Source organism: Paroedura picta, chromosome 1, assembly GCF_049243985.1.
Source record: "Paroedura picta isolate Pp20150507F chromosome 1, Ppicta_v3.0, whole genome shotgun sequence".
Classification (NCBI taxonomy): Eukaryota; Metazoa; Chordata; class Lepidosauria; order Squamata; family Gekkonidae; genus Paroedura; species Paroedura picta.
In genome coordinates, this window is record NC_135369.1 from 173,434,390 (window position 1) to 173,453,579 (window position 19,190).

Genomic DNA, 19,190 nt, shown 5'->3' on the forward strand with positions numbered 1-19,190 from the left:
CCCATGCCGAAAATGAGATCCAGCCTGCTTGGTGGGTGGGGCCAACAATGAATTGCAAGAGCCCTAATGTCGCCATGGATGACACCGGGTCTAACCCATTCCTAGAGGGCGGCAGCTCAGCATGGATGTTCCAAGTCCCCCAGAACTAATACTCTGGGGAACTGTAGCGTCCAGGCCACTGCCACCTCCAGCAGGGCATCTGGAGGGGCATTGGGTACACCAGCCAGATGGCCACCCTCTTGATTGATCCCCACTCGAGGCTAACACATTAAATACCTGGGATGAATGGTGCAGGAAGAGCTCTGGAGAAATCCTCTTAGTTTAGAATTGTCACCCCTTTTCCCTGCCCTGCAGTCCGAGACTGATGGAGGACAGAGAACCTGGCAGGGGCGAGTTCTTTAAGGGCAACTGTTTCACCCTCCCTGACCCAGGTTTCTGTCATGCCTACCAGGTCCACTCCATGCTCTGCAAAATAGGTTTGCAGGGTGGAGGTTTTGTTGTTTATTCACTTGGCATTGCACAGCATCAGTGTCAGAGGTGGGTTGATGAACTTTGACTCCACCCTAGTGTCCCAAGGGATGGGACAGAAATTAGGAGGGGCCAGGGTGTGATTGAATTTTGGGCTCCTTGTCTCATCACATCTCCACCCACTGGTGTCTATGCCTCTTCCATGACCCTTTTGGGTCCTATTGTTGTTCCTCCCTCTGTTCCTTTTGGTATAGGTAGGATATCCATGTTCGGTGGTCAGTTTGTCTTGATTGTTTAGTTTCCCTATGGAGTCCTGGCTTCATTTAGTTCCTGTAGTTATTTTAATTTCTGCTAGGGCTATTCTGGAACCCTGACTCTGTTTGTTAGGAGGCTAGTTTCTGATTTGTGTGTAGAGGGATTAGGAGTTTCTGGAGGGATAGCCCCAATCACTGTTTATGGCATCTCAGGACTGCCCATTCCAGTTGTTCATTGTATGTAGTGTGATTTGTTGTAAAATTTGTTTCTGGAGGGGTGGCCTCGATCACCTGCTGTGGCATCTCAGGGTTGCCCAGTCCAGGTGTGTGTTGTGTGTGTTTGGTTAGTGTAATATCATATTGTGCTCGGGTTTGCGATTAGAATTAAATAGGGGAAGAAGGGGGCCCATTCTACAGAGTCAGGGCCACAATGGAGAAGGTTAATGCCAGGTGGGGTACCATAAGTGTGGCAGCCACCAATAGGTGACAACCTAAGGATCTCAGTTGACCCATGGGGATATACGAGAGGATACACGGGAGGAGAAGGTCCTTTAAATATATGGGTCTTAGGCCATCAATGGATTTAAAGGTCATGGACAGCACCTTGAATTGAATTCTGAAAGCCAATGTAACTGTTTTAAGATGGGCAAAATATGTTCCCAATGGCTAAAAGTAATCAGGCTTCTGCATTCTGAACCAGCCCTCTAGAATTCATAGTCACATAATTCAGTAAAATTGGACTATAAGCCTTATTATCCTTCTCAGGAAAATATCACTATTGTCATTTACTGCTGCAACGCAAAATAAAATAATCCATTCAAATTGATCTGTTACCTGGATAACAGGCTCCTGGAGTCTTGAGGGAAATTTGCAGTCATTTTTACATAATTTTTGTTTTCTAGCAGGCATCTCCAGCTTGGGCCTTGGAGGACGATAGCCATGGATTTTTAATCTCTGAACTTTAGGAGCTGATTTAAGAATATAATTAAAATATTTTAATAATCATGCCTAAAGTACATTGTACAGCTATGATACAAACAACTTAGACCAGTGATTCTCAACCAGGAGGTTGGGACCCCTTTGGGGGTCGAACAACCCTTTCACAGGGGTCGCGGCAGGGTAAACAGCATGGCCGGGGGGGGGCACCATCCACACAACTGCCTTGTAGGGTAGATGGATATAGAGCGTTCGTCTGTCTGGAGCAGCAGAAAAAAGCCAGATCGGCATAGTGGGACAAGAGGCAGAACTGAACTGAGAAACCCCGGAAAAAACCCAATTTATATACAATCATGAACAATGGATCTTCACACCCTTGATCAGTTTCGGTTTCATTTCTGGGAAAGAACACTTATATAATTTTATGGTTGGGGAGTCACCACAACATGAGGAACTGTATTAAAGGGTCATGGCATTAGGAAGGTTGAGAACCACTGACTTAGACTGAATGGGCTCCATTAATAGGCTGAAGGTTCATACCCTCTCTCTGCTATGGAAGGTGACTGAGTGACCTTGGGCTCCTTTACATTCTCTCGGCCTAACCTATCTCACACAGTTCTTGTGAGGATTAAATGGAGGAGAAAAGGCCAATCCACACCATCTTGAATTCCTTGGAGGACAGGCAGAATAAAAAGGTACTAAATAAATAGTAATAAAATGTAATCTGTGACAATTGAGTGACCTTTTCCAGTGACCTTGACCAATATGTAGGCAATACAGATGCCATCATTTTGTCTGAATCCATAATATAAAAAACCCAGCTTACAATAAACACAATATTCAATGTACTTATAAGGAGTGTATAAATACAGAGAATGACAGGTAGTATAAATCTTTAAATATATTTAATACATCAAGAAAGAGCCATATGTTTTAACTTCTTTTAGATATATATTTAAAATGCCCATTTTTCTATTTAGCAATACACATTATGGGTACATTGTATATTGTTAAATAATTGTATTTTTGTCACATTTTGTTTTCATACTGGGGGGGGGGTTCAGATGGTGTTTTAAATTTGCAGTTTACAATACACCCCTATTTCTTGCACTTTGTTTTGGCATGCCTATAAAAGACATGTGAGGGAAGGCAGCATGCTATAGCCTGACCTCATAAAGTTTTGGAAGATATGTAGGATCAGTGCTTCAATAGGAGACCACAAAAGAAGACTGTGTTGAGAAAGGCAATAGCACACCACTTCTGCTTCTCACTTGCCTTGAAAGCCCCTTGCCGGAGTTGACGTAACTTGGTTGCAAGTTGACAACAATCATATACATAAAATACATGTTACAATCCATGTTCATGCTGTTTTAGGTAACATGATAAGATCCCTGATTTTAGCCCAGCATTATCTTGGAAAGAGCATACACTACGATTTCACAGTGTACGGGAGAAAAATTGGATAAGCTAGCCTTGCTGTTGAGTTTCTCCTTAAAGCCTAGACTCCTGATCTTACTTCTAACCAAAACATTTGCAAACAGAGGCTGAGACTTGAGATCTCAAGTGCCAGCCCTGTTCAGCAAGGCACACATACTTAAGAGCTTTGCTGAAGGCTGGCCTTGATGTTGCACTTTTCCTTAAGGACTAACTGGATGCCTAAAGAGCACCTCTGGTCTTTGAGATGTAGTCAGATTGACTCAGAACCAGCCTTAGTTTAAAATAAACTAGTTTTTAATGTGCATACACATTTTAGCTTGGTGTAGTTGTAGTGATTAAGAGCGGGGGATCCTAATCTGGTGAGCCAGGTTTGATTCCCCGCTCCTCCACATGCAGCCAGCTAGGTGACCTTGGGCTAATCATAGTTCTCTCAGAGCTGTTCTTACAGAGCAGTCCTGTCAGGGCTCTCTCAGCCCCACTAACCTCACAGGGCATCTGTTGTGGGGAGAGGAAGAGAAGGCAATCATAAGCCACTTTGAGAGTCCTTCGGGTAGTGAAAAGCGAGGTAAAAAATCCAACTCTTCTTCTTCTACTCTAAAAAACCTTAGGGGTGACAGCTTACCAGATGGCACTGAAGCTAGTGGTCTTTTTCTGTGAATAACGGTGTGGCTGAATTCTTCTTCCATTACCTAAAACAAATAACAAATATTTGTAAATATGTATACACACACCCCTATCTATCTTTGTGCTGGTTGTTTGTTGATCCAAATATGCCCCATTCAGCAAACTGTGCAGACACCGAGTTCATTCTGGCAGCCCAAAAACCTTTATTTTTCCATCTGTAAAGCACCATGGCTCACAGGACAACTCTGTTCTTTAATAAGCACCTCCCTAGACATCACACAGCAAGCATGCACAAAGGAGAAAAGAAACATGTTGTGCCTCCCCACCAAGACAGGGGGAAAACAAGACAAGGGAAATGGTTAATAACCAAGGAAAGAGGAGATAACTTATATTCTTTTATTGAGTTGAGCTTCCTGGTAGCTCCCGAAATCACATGAGACACACTTGTCAGGAACAAGGCAGAAGTCACTAATAAAGTCCGTAGTAAAATGACTCCCAAGGTCACAGGCAGTGTAGATCCAAGGGAAAGTCTTTATTACACAGAACAATATCAAAGTTTCTACTTGCAAAGTTCATAGAGCAAACGCCTTGGCAAAGGATCAATGAAGCCCAGGGGTACTTATACAGGGGTTCACTAAAGGGAGGGGGGAATGAGGGATCGCTAAGGCAGGAAAATAAGGTTTCACAGGAATGCCATCTGGCTCGCCCTTTGATCTGGGTTGTTGCGAATGTTGAGTCTTCCCACAGACTCGCAAGATCGAGGGAAAGCAGGAAGAGATAAGGAGTCCCTGCTGAGAGCAGCCTTGGTAGGCAAAAGAGGACAGGAACTGGAAGGTGATTTATGACTTAATGATAACCGGCTAGGAGAGACCAGGAGACAGAGATCAAAGTTGAGGCATGAATCGGGATTCATGACAACACTCACCTCCGGAGACAAATGTTTCTTTATTCGCTTCTCCAAGAAGGGCTTTTTCAGTATGGAGTTGATAGAAGGTCGATTTCTTGGAGCGGTTTTAAACAACTGGGATATTAAAATTCTCAAGTCATACGAATATTTTGTAGATACCGGCACAAAACGGCCTCTGCAGATCCTCAGAATGAGTTGGTGCATATTTGTACCTTCAAACTGACATTAAAATGCATGCCATAAATAGTAAACTGGCACATTGTCAGAGTGCTCGATTTCCCAATAAGCCAAACTTATGTACAAGAAAGTTTCATTATTGTTGTTTTTGTTGTTGTTATATTTGGATTTATTTCTCGCCTCTCCCCGGAGGCTCAAGGCGAGTCACAACACATAAAACCCCAATAAAAACCCATACAATAAAACCCATAGACCAGAGGTCCCCAACCCACGGGCCGCAGCCCGGCGCCGGGCCGCCGCGGCTCCTTCTTCCCTCCCCCCCCCCGAAGCGAGAAGCTCGCCAGGCCGTGAGCAAATTGGCCACCAAAGCGGCCGATTAGCTCGCGGCCCAGCAAGCTTCTCACTTTGGGAGGGGAGGGAAGAGAAGCTTGCCGCTTTAGCGGCCGATTTGCTCGCGGCCCGGAGGGGCCGGGAGGGGAAGCCGCGGCCGCCGGCATGGCAGCGGCGCAAACGCGCATGCGCGGACTGCCGCACATGCGCGTTTGCACCCCTGCCGGGAGCAAACGCACATGCGCGGCAGTCCATGCATGCGCGTTTGCGCTGGGGCTGCCGCGCGTGCGTGGGCCCCCGGGCCACCCTCTCCGCCCACTACTCCGCAGCGGTCCGCGGCAAGCGGAAGCTTGCGGACCGCTGCCATAGACAACAATACATGCAATCAATTAAACAATAAAGCAAGATGTGGCAAAGAAACTCAACCATTATCTATATCACCCCTCGATAACCCATCCGGGAAGGGATGGGGAGACAGAGGGTGCCAGTTGGTCTACGCTACAGCTGCTGTAAGGGGGGCCAGATTGTCCTTGTGGCCCAGCCTCACCTAACAATCTGGCGGAAGAGCTCCGTTTTGCAGGCCCTGCAGAACGCTGAAAGATCCCGCAGGGCCCGCAGCTCTTTTAATCAGGAAAGAAGACATCTGTTCGCTTACATTGGCTGAACTGAGAATTGCAGGCTTGCGTCAGGTATATTAAACATACAGCAGTTTCCCCCTCACGTTGGGAATGCATTTCAAAACAGAGGAAACACAACAGCTATCTACTACAAAGGAAAACCAAAAGTCTAGAAGGCGGAGGCAGGAGATAGGGGCAGGGAAGTGAGGGAGGCAGGGAACTGTGATGGGAAACTAGTGGCTATAAACCAAACAACTTAGAATAACCTTGAGGTGTCAGAAGCATGTAGCTGGCAAGCATCACAGGGTAGGCAACAATTAATCATGGCAGAAGAACCAGGGGGACTCTGAAACACACGTTTTAGTCCTCAGCTAGAACACAAAACAGCATTGTGGGGAGGGACAGTATATATATTAAATAAATACATGCTGGCTTAGGAAATTGACAAAGTTGTACATATCACATCTGGAAATGGGGTTCCCAAAGCCAAATCTAAGAAGCCTGGCTCCCTAGATGGTCTACAGTGTAGCACCTATGGGGCCTTTCCCAGTAATGATTCCAAGGGCCCAACTAGATGAAATGGTAAATATGTAATCAGATCTCTCACTCGTTTTCGAATATTAAAAGCAACTGCCGGAAAAGCCCAAAGCAGATCCCTAACACAGCAATGGGGGATGTGATATCACCTCTGTCTTTTACACTCCCCAACTTATATTAACCCACAAAAGCCAATGGGGAAATATGTGGGTGCTATGACCTGGAAAGTACAGGCTAGGTCAAGCTTGTCAGATCTCAGAAGCTAAGCAGGGTCAGCCCTGGTTAGTACTCGGATGGGAGACCACCAAGAAAGACAAAGGTTGCTGTACTAGAGGAAGGCAATGGCTAACTACATTGGAAGAAGAAAAAGAGTTGGTCTTATATGCCACTTTTCTCTCCCCTAAGGAGTCTCAAAGCTGCGTACAATCGCCTTCCTTTTCCTCTCCCCACAACAGACACCCTGTGAGGTAGATTCAAATGAGTAGCCATGTTGGTCTGAAGTAGCACAATAAAATCAGAGTCCAGTAGCAGCTTTAAGACGAACAAAAATTGAACACCTTGAATAAATCTTTGTTGGTCTTAAAGGTGCTAGTAGACTCTGACCCTGTGAGGTAGATGAGCTTTATCAGTGTTGTGGTGAGCCCAAGGTCACCCAGATGGCTGCATGTGGGGGAGCATGGAATCAAACCCGGTTCGCCAGATTAGAAGTCCTCACTCTTAACCACTATACCAAGCTGGCTCTCACCAAGTGTTGTTCATTTGTTGCCTTGAAAACCCAGTGATACTGGCTGCGACTTGATGGCACTTTCCACCAATCTAAGAGTGCCTATAGGGCAAATATCAGGGAGGAATCAAACACAGATAATAGGATGTGAATAAGGGGTTCAACTTCCAATCGTTCTGATCAATGACTCTGACCCTCTTTCCTTATGGTAGCTCTGAACATCTGAAAAAAAACTGGTGCTTCTGTCATAGATCCACCCATCTTGCCTAATTTGGTTTCAACAACCATCACTGAAATGCCACATTGGAACAATCTCCAGCTGTGATGTGATGTTCAACAACATGTGACTCATCAACCTATACAGATACTTACAGGATGTTTTAGAGTACAGAGCTCGTATAAAACGCATCCGAGAGACCATATATCTCTGTAAAAGGAAACAATCATTGTATCAAGGAAAACTGAATCTAGCAACACAGTAAAGGTATCCTTTTCTACTCTGTGCTCAGTCACATCATTCACAATATTTTATTTTAAATGAACATGTTCGATTTGTCATGGACCATGAAAGCTATTTCCTTATAAAGGAGCTGGTTCCATAAAATCTTGCTGTTCCTAGACAGCTAACTGCAGCAAAGTTTGCTGTGTGTTCTTCCCCTCTAGAAGGAAACGATCTTTCCAAAATGGCTGAAAACCTCGGTTCAGACTTTTGCAAACCACTTGTCCAGTGCAATTACCAACACTATAGGCCCAACCTAAACAATTAAAAGTTAACAAATTGTAAACTGCAGGGTACATTCATTTGATAACTGCAATATACAAAATGATATTTTTTAAAAATCTAAATTGGACGGGGGAAGTTGCCGTATTGGAAAATGGCATAAAGGACTTCCATTAACTTATGAGCCTGCAAAACTGTTTCAGATTTTCAGGCACTTTTGTGACACATTCTGTGGTATTTCATGGTATGGCAAGTCAGTGAGAAACAGTATGATACTTACGTTTTATTGTTATATGGGCAGTTCTCACAGATTTCCGGAGATAGGTAGTATGGTGTTCCTACACAGGTACAAGCAAATTCCATAGTACTAAAGAAAATAGTGTTTTTTAAAAATCATGTATTTTAGTTTAAAGAATCCAAAAGAATTTAGAAGGTTTTATTAATTTGAAACTTCATTGTCTTTTAGGAAACATCCAAACAACTATGTTGGAACAACAAAATTACAGATTTTCTTCCATGAAATTCTTCCAAATTTTCACAACCAAAATTCCTTAATACAAAAAATGTATCACCAAAATCCACTAAGAGAGTCTAACACTAAACACTAATATGAAACACAATAATTTATAATGAATTGAGAATGTGCATTCTAGTCTCCAAATTCTTCTCCATCTCTTTACAGTATGAGACAAAGCCACCATTGGAACATCTGTCACTGACAACAGAACACGCTTACTCGCTTAACGTTCTTGCAATCCCAAAGTCTCCAAGTTTTGCTGTCTTTCCATTATGGCTGAGAAAAATGTTCTGCGAAGAAAACAGTGTGCCATGCTGAAAATGTAATGAACATTTCCCCCTTGATTACAAATGAAACTGAGCTCCAAAAAATTACCTGCGCTTTTACATCTCTGTGTAGGATCTTCCTGTCATGGATATGCTTTAGTCCTAAAGATATCTGTACAAACCAATCCAGGATCTATGGGCAAAATGCAAAATTTACAACACCTATTATATCACTTAAATTTCTATGGGACTAGATTAGTGAAAAGAAACACGGAAAGGCAACCTTTGTTCAAAGGAACAGTCAACAATCAAAAATGATTAGGTAGATTCTACAGAAGCATCCCTTACAGCTAGAAACACATCTGATAGCTGCGGGCACATTTGTATAATAGATAGTAAAATCAGGCATCAACTGGACTATGTCCATTTGAAAGGGTATCCACACTGACGGCTTAATAGGTAAAGGTAAAGGTATCCCCTGTGCAAATACCGAGTCATGTCTGACCCTTGAAGTGACGCCCTCCAGCGTTTTCATGGCAGACTCAATATAGGGTAGTTTGCCAGTACCCTCCCCAGTCATTGCCGTTTTACCCCCCAGCAAGCTGGGTACTCATTTTCCCGACCTCGGAAGGATGGAAGGCTGAGTCAACCTTGAGCCGGTTGCTTGGATTGAACTCCCAACCTCATGGACAGACAGCTTCAGACAGCATTTCTGCCGCTTACCACTCTGCGCCACAAGAGGCTTAATAGCCCCTGCCTAAACAGAGTTGCCTCTTGTGGCGCAGAGTGGTAAGGCAGCCGTCTGAAAGCTTTGCCCATAAGGCTGGGAGTTCAATCCCAGCAGCCGGCTCAAGGTTGACTCAGCCTTCCATCCTTCCGAGGTCGGTAAAATGAGTACCCAGCTTGCTGCTGGGGGGTAAACGGTAATGACTGGGGAAGGCACTGGCAAACCACCCCGTATTGAGTCTGCCATGAAAACGCTAGAGGGCGTCACCCCAAGGGTCAGACATGACTCGGTGCTTGCACAGGGGATACCTTTACCTTTAAACAGAGTTGCATTCTTCTATGCTCATTAACTTTGGATCCCACTGTAAACATGCCCTTGAGACTTTATCTCCTTAAGAGTGGGATCCCTCAAAAAGAACAAAGTATGAGTTCAAATGCCCCTCTTGGTAGATGCTGATCTTCCCAAAACTTCCCTAGCAGTTGTATTTCCAAGGGCAAAATTCATTTACATTCATACTTAAGGAAATCCAAGCAGCAATACAGAAGTACAAATTGGTATTTCTCCCTTCTGTGATGAAACAAAGAAAAGGTTTTTCAGAATGCAAACCTACCTTATCTTCTTCAAACAACACTCCACGTTGTTGTTTTATTTTCTCCATTAGATCCCCTCCATCACAGTACTCCATAATAATATATAGCTTATTTTTCTCTACAATAAAATATATTGAGCCTTGAATATCCTTTTGCATTTAAAATACATACAATCATAGAATCATAAAGTTGGAAGGGACCTCCTGGGTCATCTAGTCCAACCCCCTGCCCTATGCAGGACACTCACAACCCTGTCGCTCATCCACTGTAACCTGCCACCCCCTTGAACCATCACAGAATCAGCCTCTCTGTCAGAGGGCTATCCAGGCTCTGTTTAAAAATCTCCAAAGATGGAGAACCCACCACCTCCCACGACAATTAACTGCTTTCAATGCATCATTGGTAAGTTTAACCAAAACAAAACAAAAACCTACGGTATTGTATCTTCTATTAAAATCTGCTCGAAAGGGTATACTCTTTACTTTACATTTATATGCACAAAACTATTTCTAGAAACCGTTTGATCAAGTGGTCTGCTAAAACCACAAGAGCAAGGTAAAAAAATTAGCTGCCTTTCATGGAGTAGCTGAAACCGCCATAGGACCACAAACACTCATTTACAGTAATTATTTACTCCATAATAAAATGAATTTGCTTCAAGGCAACAAAAGCTGTGAAAGGAGACTACAAATGCGTGGGAGGGAGAACCTCGAAAGCAAGAGCTCATCTACGGTATTTTATTTGTATAGCAATCAAGATGCTTAAAAATACCCAAGCAATCAGATCTGGGATCTGATGACAATTATTGTTATTTATATTATAAATGTGGTTTTGAAATCTTTCGATGCTTTATTGAAAGTTGTTTTGATGTTATAGTCTGTATAACGCTCCATGTAAGTTATATAATGTTCAGTGTAAACCACCCAGAGCTGCAAAGAAATGGGCGGTATAGAAATCTAAATAAATAAAATATTTTATTTATTTTGCAGGGCCTGCAAAAGGGAGCTCCTCCACCAGACATTTGGTTGAGGTTGACCTGTCCATCACTTCCAATTGGCCCCCAAGCCCTCCCTCCTACCATGACTGTGAACAAATCCACCCAAGCCCTGGATCTCAGTACGAGTTGAGCTAAGGCTCTTGAAGTTGCACCTTCCTTTAATGTTATTGTTGTTATTGTTATTATGTAAATGTTATTGTTACCACCTTACTGTTACTTGAATGATGTTACCTGTACTATTTTGTTGTTTCCTATAAACTGCCCTGAGCCTTCGGGGAGGGCAGTATAGAAATAAAAAATAAATAAATAAAATAAAATAAATAATAAAAAAATAATTTATGTGAGGCTTTAAGGTGACTCAGAAGCAAAGGACAACAAGTTCCCCTCATTCATACCAAGTATTCTAGCTGCTCACTGCTAGAGGGGGGAACTTTAAAGAGGATTAAAAAAAAAACAGACCACCACAGATAAAAGGAGACCTTGAAATGAAGAGTAGAAGGCTACTATATTAGGGTGCTTCATCTTAGCCAGAAGTGCAACTTCTTTCTGAGAGGATTCTTTTTCTTTCCTCAGCATCTAAATGAGTTTAGAAAAAAGTTAGTGGGGGGGGGGAACCTATTCATTGGACTATTATGTAAGTGGCAATCATGTCAAACACTACGACAGACAGCAGTTAAAGGCGTATCTCCCTGTGACAGCTGTGCTTATCTGAACAAACCCTTCTGAAAGGGACACCCTCGTAATGGGTAAGATCGGAAACTGTCCCATTCACGTGCTTTTTCTGTGGTGCTTCCCCCCTTGTGGTGTGGCCTACACAAAGTGGTCTGGACGGGGTCCGCACTACCATCATTTCAGAGAATGTGCAAAACAGAAATGTTCAGTATGGAAAGGGATTAGAACAGTGACTGGACATTCTCAGCACTGAGCAAATAACACCAGCTCAGCTCCAGAAAGCAGCACTGCTTGGATCATCTCCTGTAGAAGAAGAGTTGGGTCTTATATGCCGCGTTTCTCTACCCAAAGGAGTCTCAAAATAGCTTACAATCGATATGATAACATTTATTGTATGTAGCCAAAGGCCATTACAAAACAATTAAAACAATATGGCACAAATATAAATAAATAAAACAATATTTCTCCAATATTGTGTACCTAAAAATGTAAACATGGGCAACTAAGTTACAATAAAAGGGATAAAATGGTGTATCAAGGTGGAGGCTCCTGTAAAAATGCATTAGCTCGAATCTTCCTGGCGGCCAGAGCAAAAAGTGCCACCCTATATGAGATATAGGGGTCGACATCTGATAACAGATAGATAACTTTATTAAAATCAGAAATAGGGTGTGAGTTTGATAATAACTTGGCAAGGAATTTGCCCCTGGGTTCAGAGTACAGGGGACAAGCCAAAACATAGTGGGGCAGGTCCTCCACAGATGGATTTCTACATATGCACAGGCGTTGGGCTGTGGGTATTTGGAGATATCACCCAGAGAGCATGGCTGATGGCATCATTTCAAACCGCAAAGATGTTAGGGCCATTCTAAGATTACGTGTTGTTATATTTACTAAATATGATGCTCTAGAATGGTCTTTTAAAATTGTTTTATACCATGGGGCTGCTTGTGATAGCTGAATTGAAGAGTGGTCAATCGGTGAGTCAGCTTTGAACACCCAATCACGTAAATCAGAAATATTGGCTGATGTATGCAGTAAGTCATCTGGTATGGTATAGCGTGAAAGAACGGAGCTAAAAAAAATCAGACCGAGTCCTGTCTTTGCTCAATAAGAGTTTAAAACTTTGATGGCTTTTAAAACTTTAATGGCCTTTGGCTACATACAATAAATGTTATCGTATCGCTTACAATCACCTTCCCATTCATCTCCCCACAGCAGACACCCTGTGAGGGAGGTGAGGCTGAGAGAGCCCTGATATTACTGAAGAAGAAGAGTTGGTCCTTATATGCCGCTTTTCTCTACCCAAAGGAGTCTCAAAATGGCTTACAATCACTTTCCCATTCATCTCCCCACAGCAGACACCCTGTGAGGTGAGTGAGGCTGAGAGAGCCCTGATATTACTGAAGAAGAAGAAGAGTTGGTTCTTATATGCCGCTTTTCTCTACCTGAAGGAGTCTCTAAGCGGCTTACATTCGCCTTCCCTTTCCTCTCCCCACAACAGACACCCTGTGAGGGAGATGAGGCTGAGAGAGCCCTGATATTACTGAAGAAGAAGAAGAGTTGGTTCTTATATGCTGCTTTTCTCTACCCAAAGGGGTCTCAAAATGGCTTACAATCACTTTCCCATTCATCTCCCCACAGCAGACACCCTGTGAGGTGAGTGAGGCTGAGAGAGCCCTGATATTAAAAGGTAAAGGTAAAGGTATCCCCTGTGCAAGCACCGAGTCATGTCTGACCCTTGGGGTGACGCCCTCCAGCGTTTTCATGGCAGACTCAATACGGGGTGGTTTGCCAGTGCCTTCCCCAGTCATTACCGTTACTGCTCAGTCAAAACAGCTTTATCAGTACTGTGGCGAGGCCAAGGTCACCCAGTTGGCTGCATGAGGAGGAGGAGTGGGGAATCACACCCGGCTCGCCAAATTAGAAGTCTGCCCTCCTAAACACTACACCAAGCTGGATGTCACTACCTGTCTTTGCTGCAACTTCACAATTTACCTATACTATTTCCCCCCTCTCATTCTCTCTGTTTATACTAGTGTGCATATATGAATTACCTAGACAACCAACCACAGTTCACAATTCACCCCCCTCCTACCAATGAGGCTCCCGAATGATTGGACAATTGTGATTTTTATGGTAGGGTACTTTGTGTGAAAATATTTCAGTTCTTGATACCAGTTGCATACTGCAGATTAAAAAGTCTGCCATTTACTCTGGAAACATTCTTCCACAAGCTAAGTCAGACCAGGGAGGTTGTTCAATAAGGCATTGTGATTGGACAACAATGGTAGTTTACCTTGGCTAAATTGACTTCTTTGATAACACACTGCTGGTTATCCCCTTTTCCTCTAGCCAAGAATACTTTGCCAAAGGCACCTTCCCCAATCTTTTCAAATATTTCATACTTGTCCATGTTTTTTTTGTTTTTGTTTTACAGAAACATCTGAAACACACAAATATTGCAGTTATGAATATTTGAAATATAAAACTCTCACAATATCTGTCTCGTATTGTTCACACACACCGGGTAACTAGATTTTATTAATTACTTTGGAAATCTGGTCCACAAGGCTGCAAAACGCATGGGGTGATGTTGGGCCAGCAGTCTATCATAAGCTAAAATGGGATGTTCCTTGCTACATCTGACCAGTGGTCCATCTAGTCCAGAATTCTATTTCACACAGTTGCCAATCTTTTGCCCTGAAGAGCTAATCTAAGAGGCACAGAGAGCAACACCTCCTTTTAACATTGCCTCCGAATCCTGCTGGAATATAAGTATACTGCATCTGAATATACAGGTCCCTTTTAATCATCATAGCTAGTGGCCACCAATGGACCAATCCTCCATAAACCTATTCTATTCCCCTCTCAAGGCCATCTGGACCCAGTACCTGTGAATTCCACAATTTAATAATTTGCAGAATGGAAAAGTACTTCTTTGTCTGTCCTGTATTTATTGCCCATCAGCTTCATTTGCCCCGAGTTCCAGTATTACTGAGAGACAGTTATCTGTATTTATTTATTTACAGTATTTGCTGGCATATAAGACTTCTTCCCCCCCCCTGAAAAACATGCCTCCAAGTGGGGGGGGTCGTCTTATCTTTCCCCCCCTGAAAAACATGCCTCCAAGTGGGGGGGGGTCGTCTTATACGCCGGGTGCACTTCAGTTGGGATAGACATAGCTGCCCATAGTACTGTAATGTAATGTAACAAACTCTATATTTTGAGTGGAAATGTTGGGGGGGGGGTCGTCTTATACGCCCAGTCGTCTTATACGCCGGCAAATACGGTATTTGTTTGTTTATTTATTTATATACTGCCCTCCCCAGAGGCTCAGGGCAGTTTACATAAGAACAAAGAACAATACATAAAACAGTCTATAAACATGTGAATAACCTTACAATAATAATAACTAATAGTTGTAACCATGTAACAATATAACAGTTTAAACAATATAAACAATACAACAGTGCAACAATGCAAACAGGTCCAGAGCATATTGGTGGAATTCTGGGGGGGGGGGGCGGGGGGGCAGCAGGGGCCCTTGGGTCGCTGTTTGTGTCTGGTCTCAACCAAATGCCTGGTGGAAGAGCTCTTCCTTGCAGGCCCTGCGGAACTGTTTTAGCTCTTTCAGGACCCTGATCTCCTCTGGGAGCTCGTCCCACCAGGTGGGGGCCAGAACAGAGAATGCTCTGACCCTGGTTGAGACCAGGCGGACTTCTTTAGGGCCAGGGATCCTTAGCTGGTTGGTAGTGGTGGGGCGCAGAGGTCTTTTGGGAGCCATATGCACTCCCTTCATCCTATCCTATGCATAATATCCTAAACTATTTCATAGGGCAGTTGTATGGAGGGAGAAATGAGAAGATGCCATCGATGGATGCCAGCATAAGATCCCTGAAAGAAGAGTGAGATAGATATGTAGGGAAAAGAAACAAACCAGGTTGTTTAAAGGAGGTAAAAAGATTTCTCTCTCCTCCACTCAGTGAAGCATCAAAACTAATTTGTGATCACAGCTACGGAATTTGGTTAATTGAGCTACTGTGGATAAGTTATTAGGATCTTACATGTGGGACGTGCATTCACTGTGTACAACATGAACACCACTCTCCAATCTACAGAGAACAAATATCATTTTTTTAAAACTCTAGTTCAAAAGCATTATTTTGCATGTATAGAATCAGAGAAGAGGAAGGAAAAAGGAAGTCTTTCACACACACCTTGTGGATTGGAATATTTGTCTTCCACCTAATAAGTATTGTTAACTAGTCTCTTTTAATTATTTCTTTTCACAACTGGGAAAGTGTCTGCCATTAATTACTAACATAGACAGTTTTATTTCTCCAATATTTTTATGAACTACAACTGTACTCAAAAGGACTGATTAGCTGTTTTAACAAAGAATTACCACATCGTATAATGTGGCATAATTTGGATACTATGACACAGTTTACTAATTTGCCACTGATTTACTTTTTCTCTATATCTGTACTCTCATTATCCTTATACCATTTTGTCTGAGGAAGTGCGCATGCACATGAAAGCTCACGCCTTGAATAAATCTTTGTTGGTTATTAAGGTGCTATTGAACTCAATTTCTGCTGTGCTACTTCAGACCAACACGGCTACCACTTGAATCTAAAGATCCTCTTGTTCATTGGGTTAGTTGCTGCTTTAAAGTCCTTTAATTATCCCCTAATTAACAGTCTGTATGTTGCAAAGCACCTTTAAGGGGTGATTTGATATTTTGGCTATAAACCATCATTGGAAAATGAACGAATGAAGTCAATTGATACTGAGTCACACCATTTGTATTGCTATCAGCTGTATGCTTGTATGAGCATGTGCCACAAGGGGTGGTTGTTTTCAAGCAATAAGCATGGAGTAAATGCTTGGAGCTGCCTCTTATTATTATTATTTACCTATTACATGAGTGTAATATAGCCAGGAGATCCTAAGATTGTCTGGCTGCCAGGCAAAATACATTTGGAGGTGGTTTGCCATTGCCTGCCCCCACGTCATGGACCTGATATTCCTTGAAGGTCGCCCTTCCAAATGCTAGCCAGGGTTGACCTCACTTAGCTTCTGAGAACGGAAGGATCGTGTTTGCCTGGCCCGTCCAGATTGTGTTCTGCCACAGACTATTGGTCTACCAAGGATAGACTATTGGTCTACCAACTGAAGTATCATTTAGTCTGACTGGCAAAGGCTCTCTGGGGTGTCAGGTAGCAGTCTTTCACATCCCCTACTCCTTGAACACAGCAGATGGTAGGGACTGGAACTTCTGCTCTTCCACTGAGTTAAGGCTCCTCCCTGATGCAGTACAATGAGTTAGACCACTGGTTTATGAAGTTCTACAGAGTCTAGCATCTGTTTTCAAACTGGAAATGCTGGCAGCTGAACCTGGGACTTTCTACATGCAGAATGACAGTCAGTGTCAAGGCCGTGCACAAAGGGGGAGGTGTTATTTGAGTTTAACCCCCCAAAAATATTAAATAAAAGAAATAATGCAAAAAGCTATTAACTAAAACAATGAAAACCTATTAACTAGAGTATGAGATAGAAAAATAATAAAGAGTTTTAAAATATAAGAGAAGTGAGAAAGAACTAATTACGTTTCCTTAATGTTCTGGAATATATTGTAAACCCCGCTCCCCCCCCCCTTTTAAAAATCCTGCGCACAGGCCTGGGAAGTGCTGTCAAAACAAGTGATTCATGAAAACAAATGAATTATAGTTCACAGAGCTGATGAAAATAAGTGAACCATAATTCATGAAAACCTATGGCATAACAATATTATTATTATAATTTTATTTGTATAGCCTGGCCTTCCCGGTTGGAATACGGAATAATAATAATTTTATGTTTCAACACAACTCCAGTTTATTGACATCTTAATAATTATGTGTCCATTAATAATTATGAGAGCATTGCCAGCTGCCTACCGGGACTGGGTGGGTGGGCAGGACTGCCAGATCCCGGTGGGAAAACCCCTGAAGATTCAGAGACCGAGCCTGGGAAGGCCAGGGACCCCAGTGGGGTCAATGCCACAGAATCAATGGGATCCCAGTGGGGTCGATGCCACCCCTATTTCCCCAGGGGAATTGATCTCTGTCGTCTGGAGAGGAGCTACAATTGCGGGCTCCTCCCTAGAGGCTGGCACCCCTAGCCTGGGCACGCACACTCCTGGAGCTGTGTGGTGAGACATAAGCAAAGCGGAAACTGAGGGGAATTTCGTGCAGGCGACAGTGAACATCCCCTCAGCGCTACCACCTCCCGGGGACCAGCTCCAGGCAGGAGAGGCGAGGAGGTGCCCCCCCACGAGGGCCCAACCGGTCCTGTCCCCCCTTCTGGAAACACTGAGCGGGGGGGGGGGGCGTTCATCGCGCCCCTTCCCCAGCCACACCGCCCCATTGGGGCACCAAACCCACCCACGTCGCGCGGCCTCTCCCTGCGCCGTCGCCATGGGAACGCAGACGCGCGCGCCTTGCCTACCGCTTGCCTCGCGGGGGGCTGCCGGCGGCCTCCCGCTTTCCCCGGGGGCGGCGAGAGTTGCGTGGAGAGAGGGGCGGAGGGGAGGTCGGCGGAGGGGCTGCCGCCCGCGAGGAGCTCGGCTAGGACGGTGCCGGTCTGGGAGAGCCGCGGGGCGTGCCTTCCCGGTGCCCCTCCTCCTCCTCCTCCGGGATCAAGTTTTTGCACCTGCCAAGTGAATCAGGCTGCTGGAAGGGAAGGCGAGTGTTCCTGAAGCGGGACAAGCTCGTAGTGGGGGTTAGCCGTGCAGGCTGCTGTGCAAAATAAAATAAAGCAAGCGGGAGTCTTGCAGCACCTGGCCCACGAGCTTCCCGAGGGCTTGATTCAAAGGGGTCGTCGCACGGCAGGCTTTTCAATGTGAAAAGGTGTGAACAATAAAGGGAGAGAATGGAAAGTTATGTGGGACAAAATCTGAGCCCCATGGCCCCTTTAAGATCAACAAAGTTTTATTCTAGGTGTGAGGTTTTGTGTGCACATGCAGTTCCTCAGACAAAAGCTCACACCTTGAATAAAACTTGGTTGGTCTTAAAGGGGACGTGGGGCTCAGATTTGTTCTGCTACTTCAGACCAGCATGGCTACTACGCACATGTAAAAGGATGTAGTTATGTGAAATCCAAACCTCAGGAAATGGAAGATTTTTTTGTTTTACTGAGGCTGACATTACAAATCCGTGACTCCTGGCTCATTATTGGTGTTTGCTAGATAACCATAAGAAGTGCATAAGTACTTCTTTTCGTGATGTGAATTTTATATTATATGTTTTGGGCCCACATTTCATGGCCCCTTGATTTCATTGTTTCAGATCTCTTGTATATATTTTACTACATAAAGAAGCTCTGCTCACATGTAGAAGCAAGCACTAGTCCATGAGAACTTGTGCAGGAACAACATTTTGCCAGATTTTTTGATGCCCCCCAAGACTGGCATAAGATATGAGGTTTTACTCAAGGAAAATCAACTTGCCACCTGATTAATTTCTGTATCTCAGGCCAATAAAAATGTATCTTGAGCCAATAAAATGATTTTTCATAACTCGAAGGAGTTTCAAAGCAGCTTACAAACACCTTTCCCTTTTTCTCCGCCAACAGAATCCCTGTGAGGTACATGGGGCTGAGGGAGCTCTGATAGAACTGATCTGTGAGAACACCTCTAACAGT

The 19,190-nt window shown here is 43.8% G+C and overlaps 1 protein-coding gene across 11 annotated transcripts in view; it reads right to left on the reverse strand.

Moving 5' to 3' along the window:
- The window catches only part of NEK5 (NIMA related kinase 5), a 33,947-nt gene extending 15,740 nt beyond the window's left edge, over positions 1–18,207 (reverse strand). For 5 of the 11 annotated variants that reach the window (XM_077312149.1, XM_077312125.1, XM_077312131.1 and 2 more), the window contains exons 1-11: positions 17,997–18,207; positions 13,801–13,947; positions 11,309–11,405; positions 9,853–9,950; positions 8,625–8,708; positions 8,469–8,539; positions 8,013–8,099; positions 7,384–7,438; positions 4,645–4,845; positions 3,718–3,784; positions 1,557–1,690 (exon numbers count right to left, since the gene is read on the reverse strand). In XM_077312149.1, the coding sequence (XP_077168264.1) occupies positions 1,557–1,690; positions 3,718–3,784; positions 4,645–4,845; positions 7,384–7,438; positions 8,013–8,099; positions 8,469–8,539; positions 8,625–8,708; positions 9,853–9,950; positions 11,309–11,405; positions 13,801–13,917 (1,011 nt within the window). In that variant the 5' untranslated portion in view covers positions 13,918–13,947; positions 17,997–18,207. Of the gene's footprint in view, positions 1–1,556; positions 1,691–3,717; positions 3,785–4,644; positions 4,846–7,383; positions 7,439–8,012; positions 8,100–8,468; positions 8,540–8,624; positions 8,709–9,852; positions 9,951–11,308; positions 11,406–13,800; positions 13,948–17,932; positions 17,952–17,996 lie in introns of those variants that run through there. The other 6 variants (XM_077312110.1, XM_077312140.1, XM_077312120.1 and 3 more) reach the window with 6 other exon arrangements.
- Between the last annotated feature and the right edge of the window lie 983 nt (positions 18,208–19,190).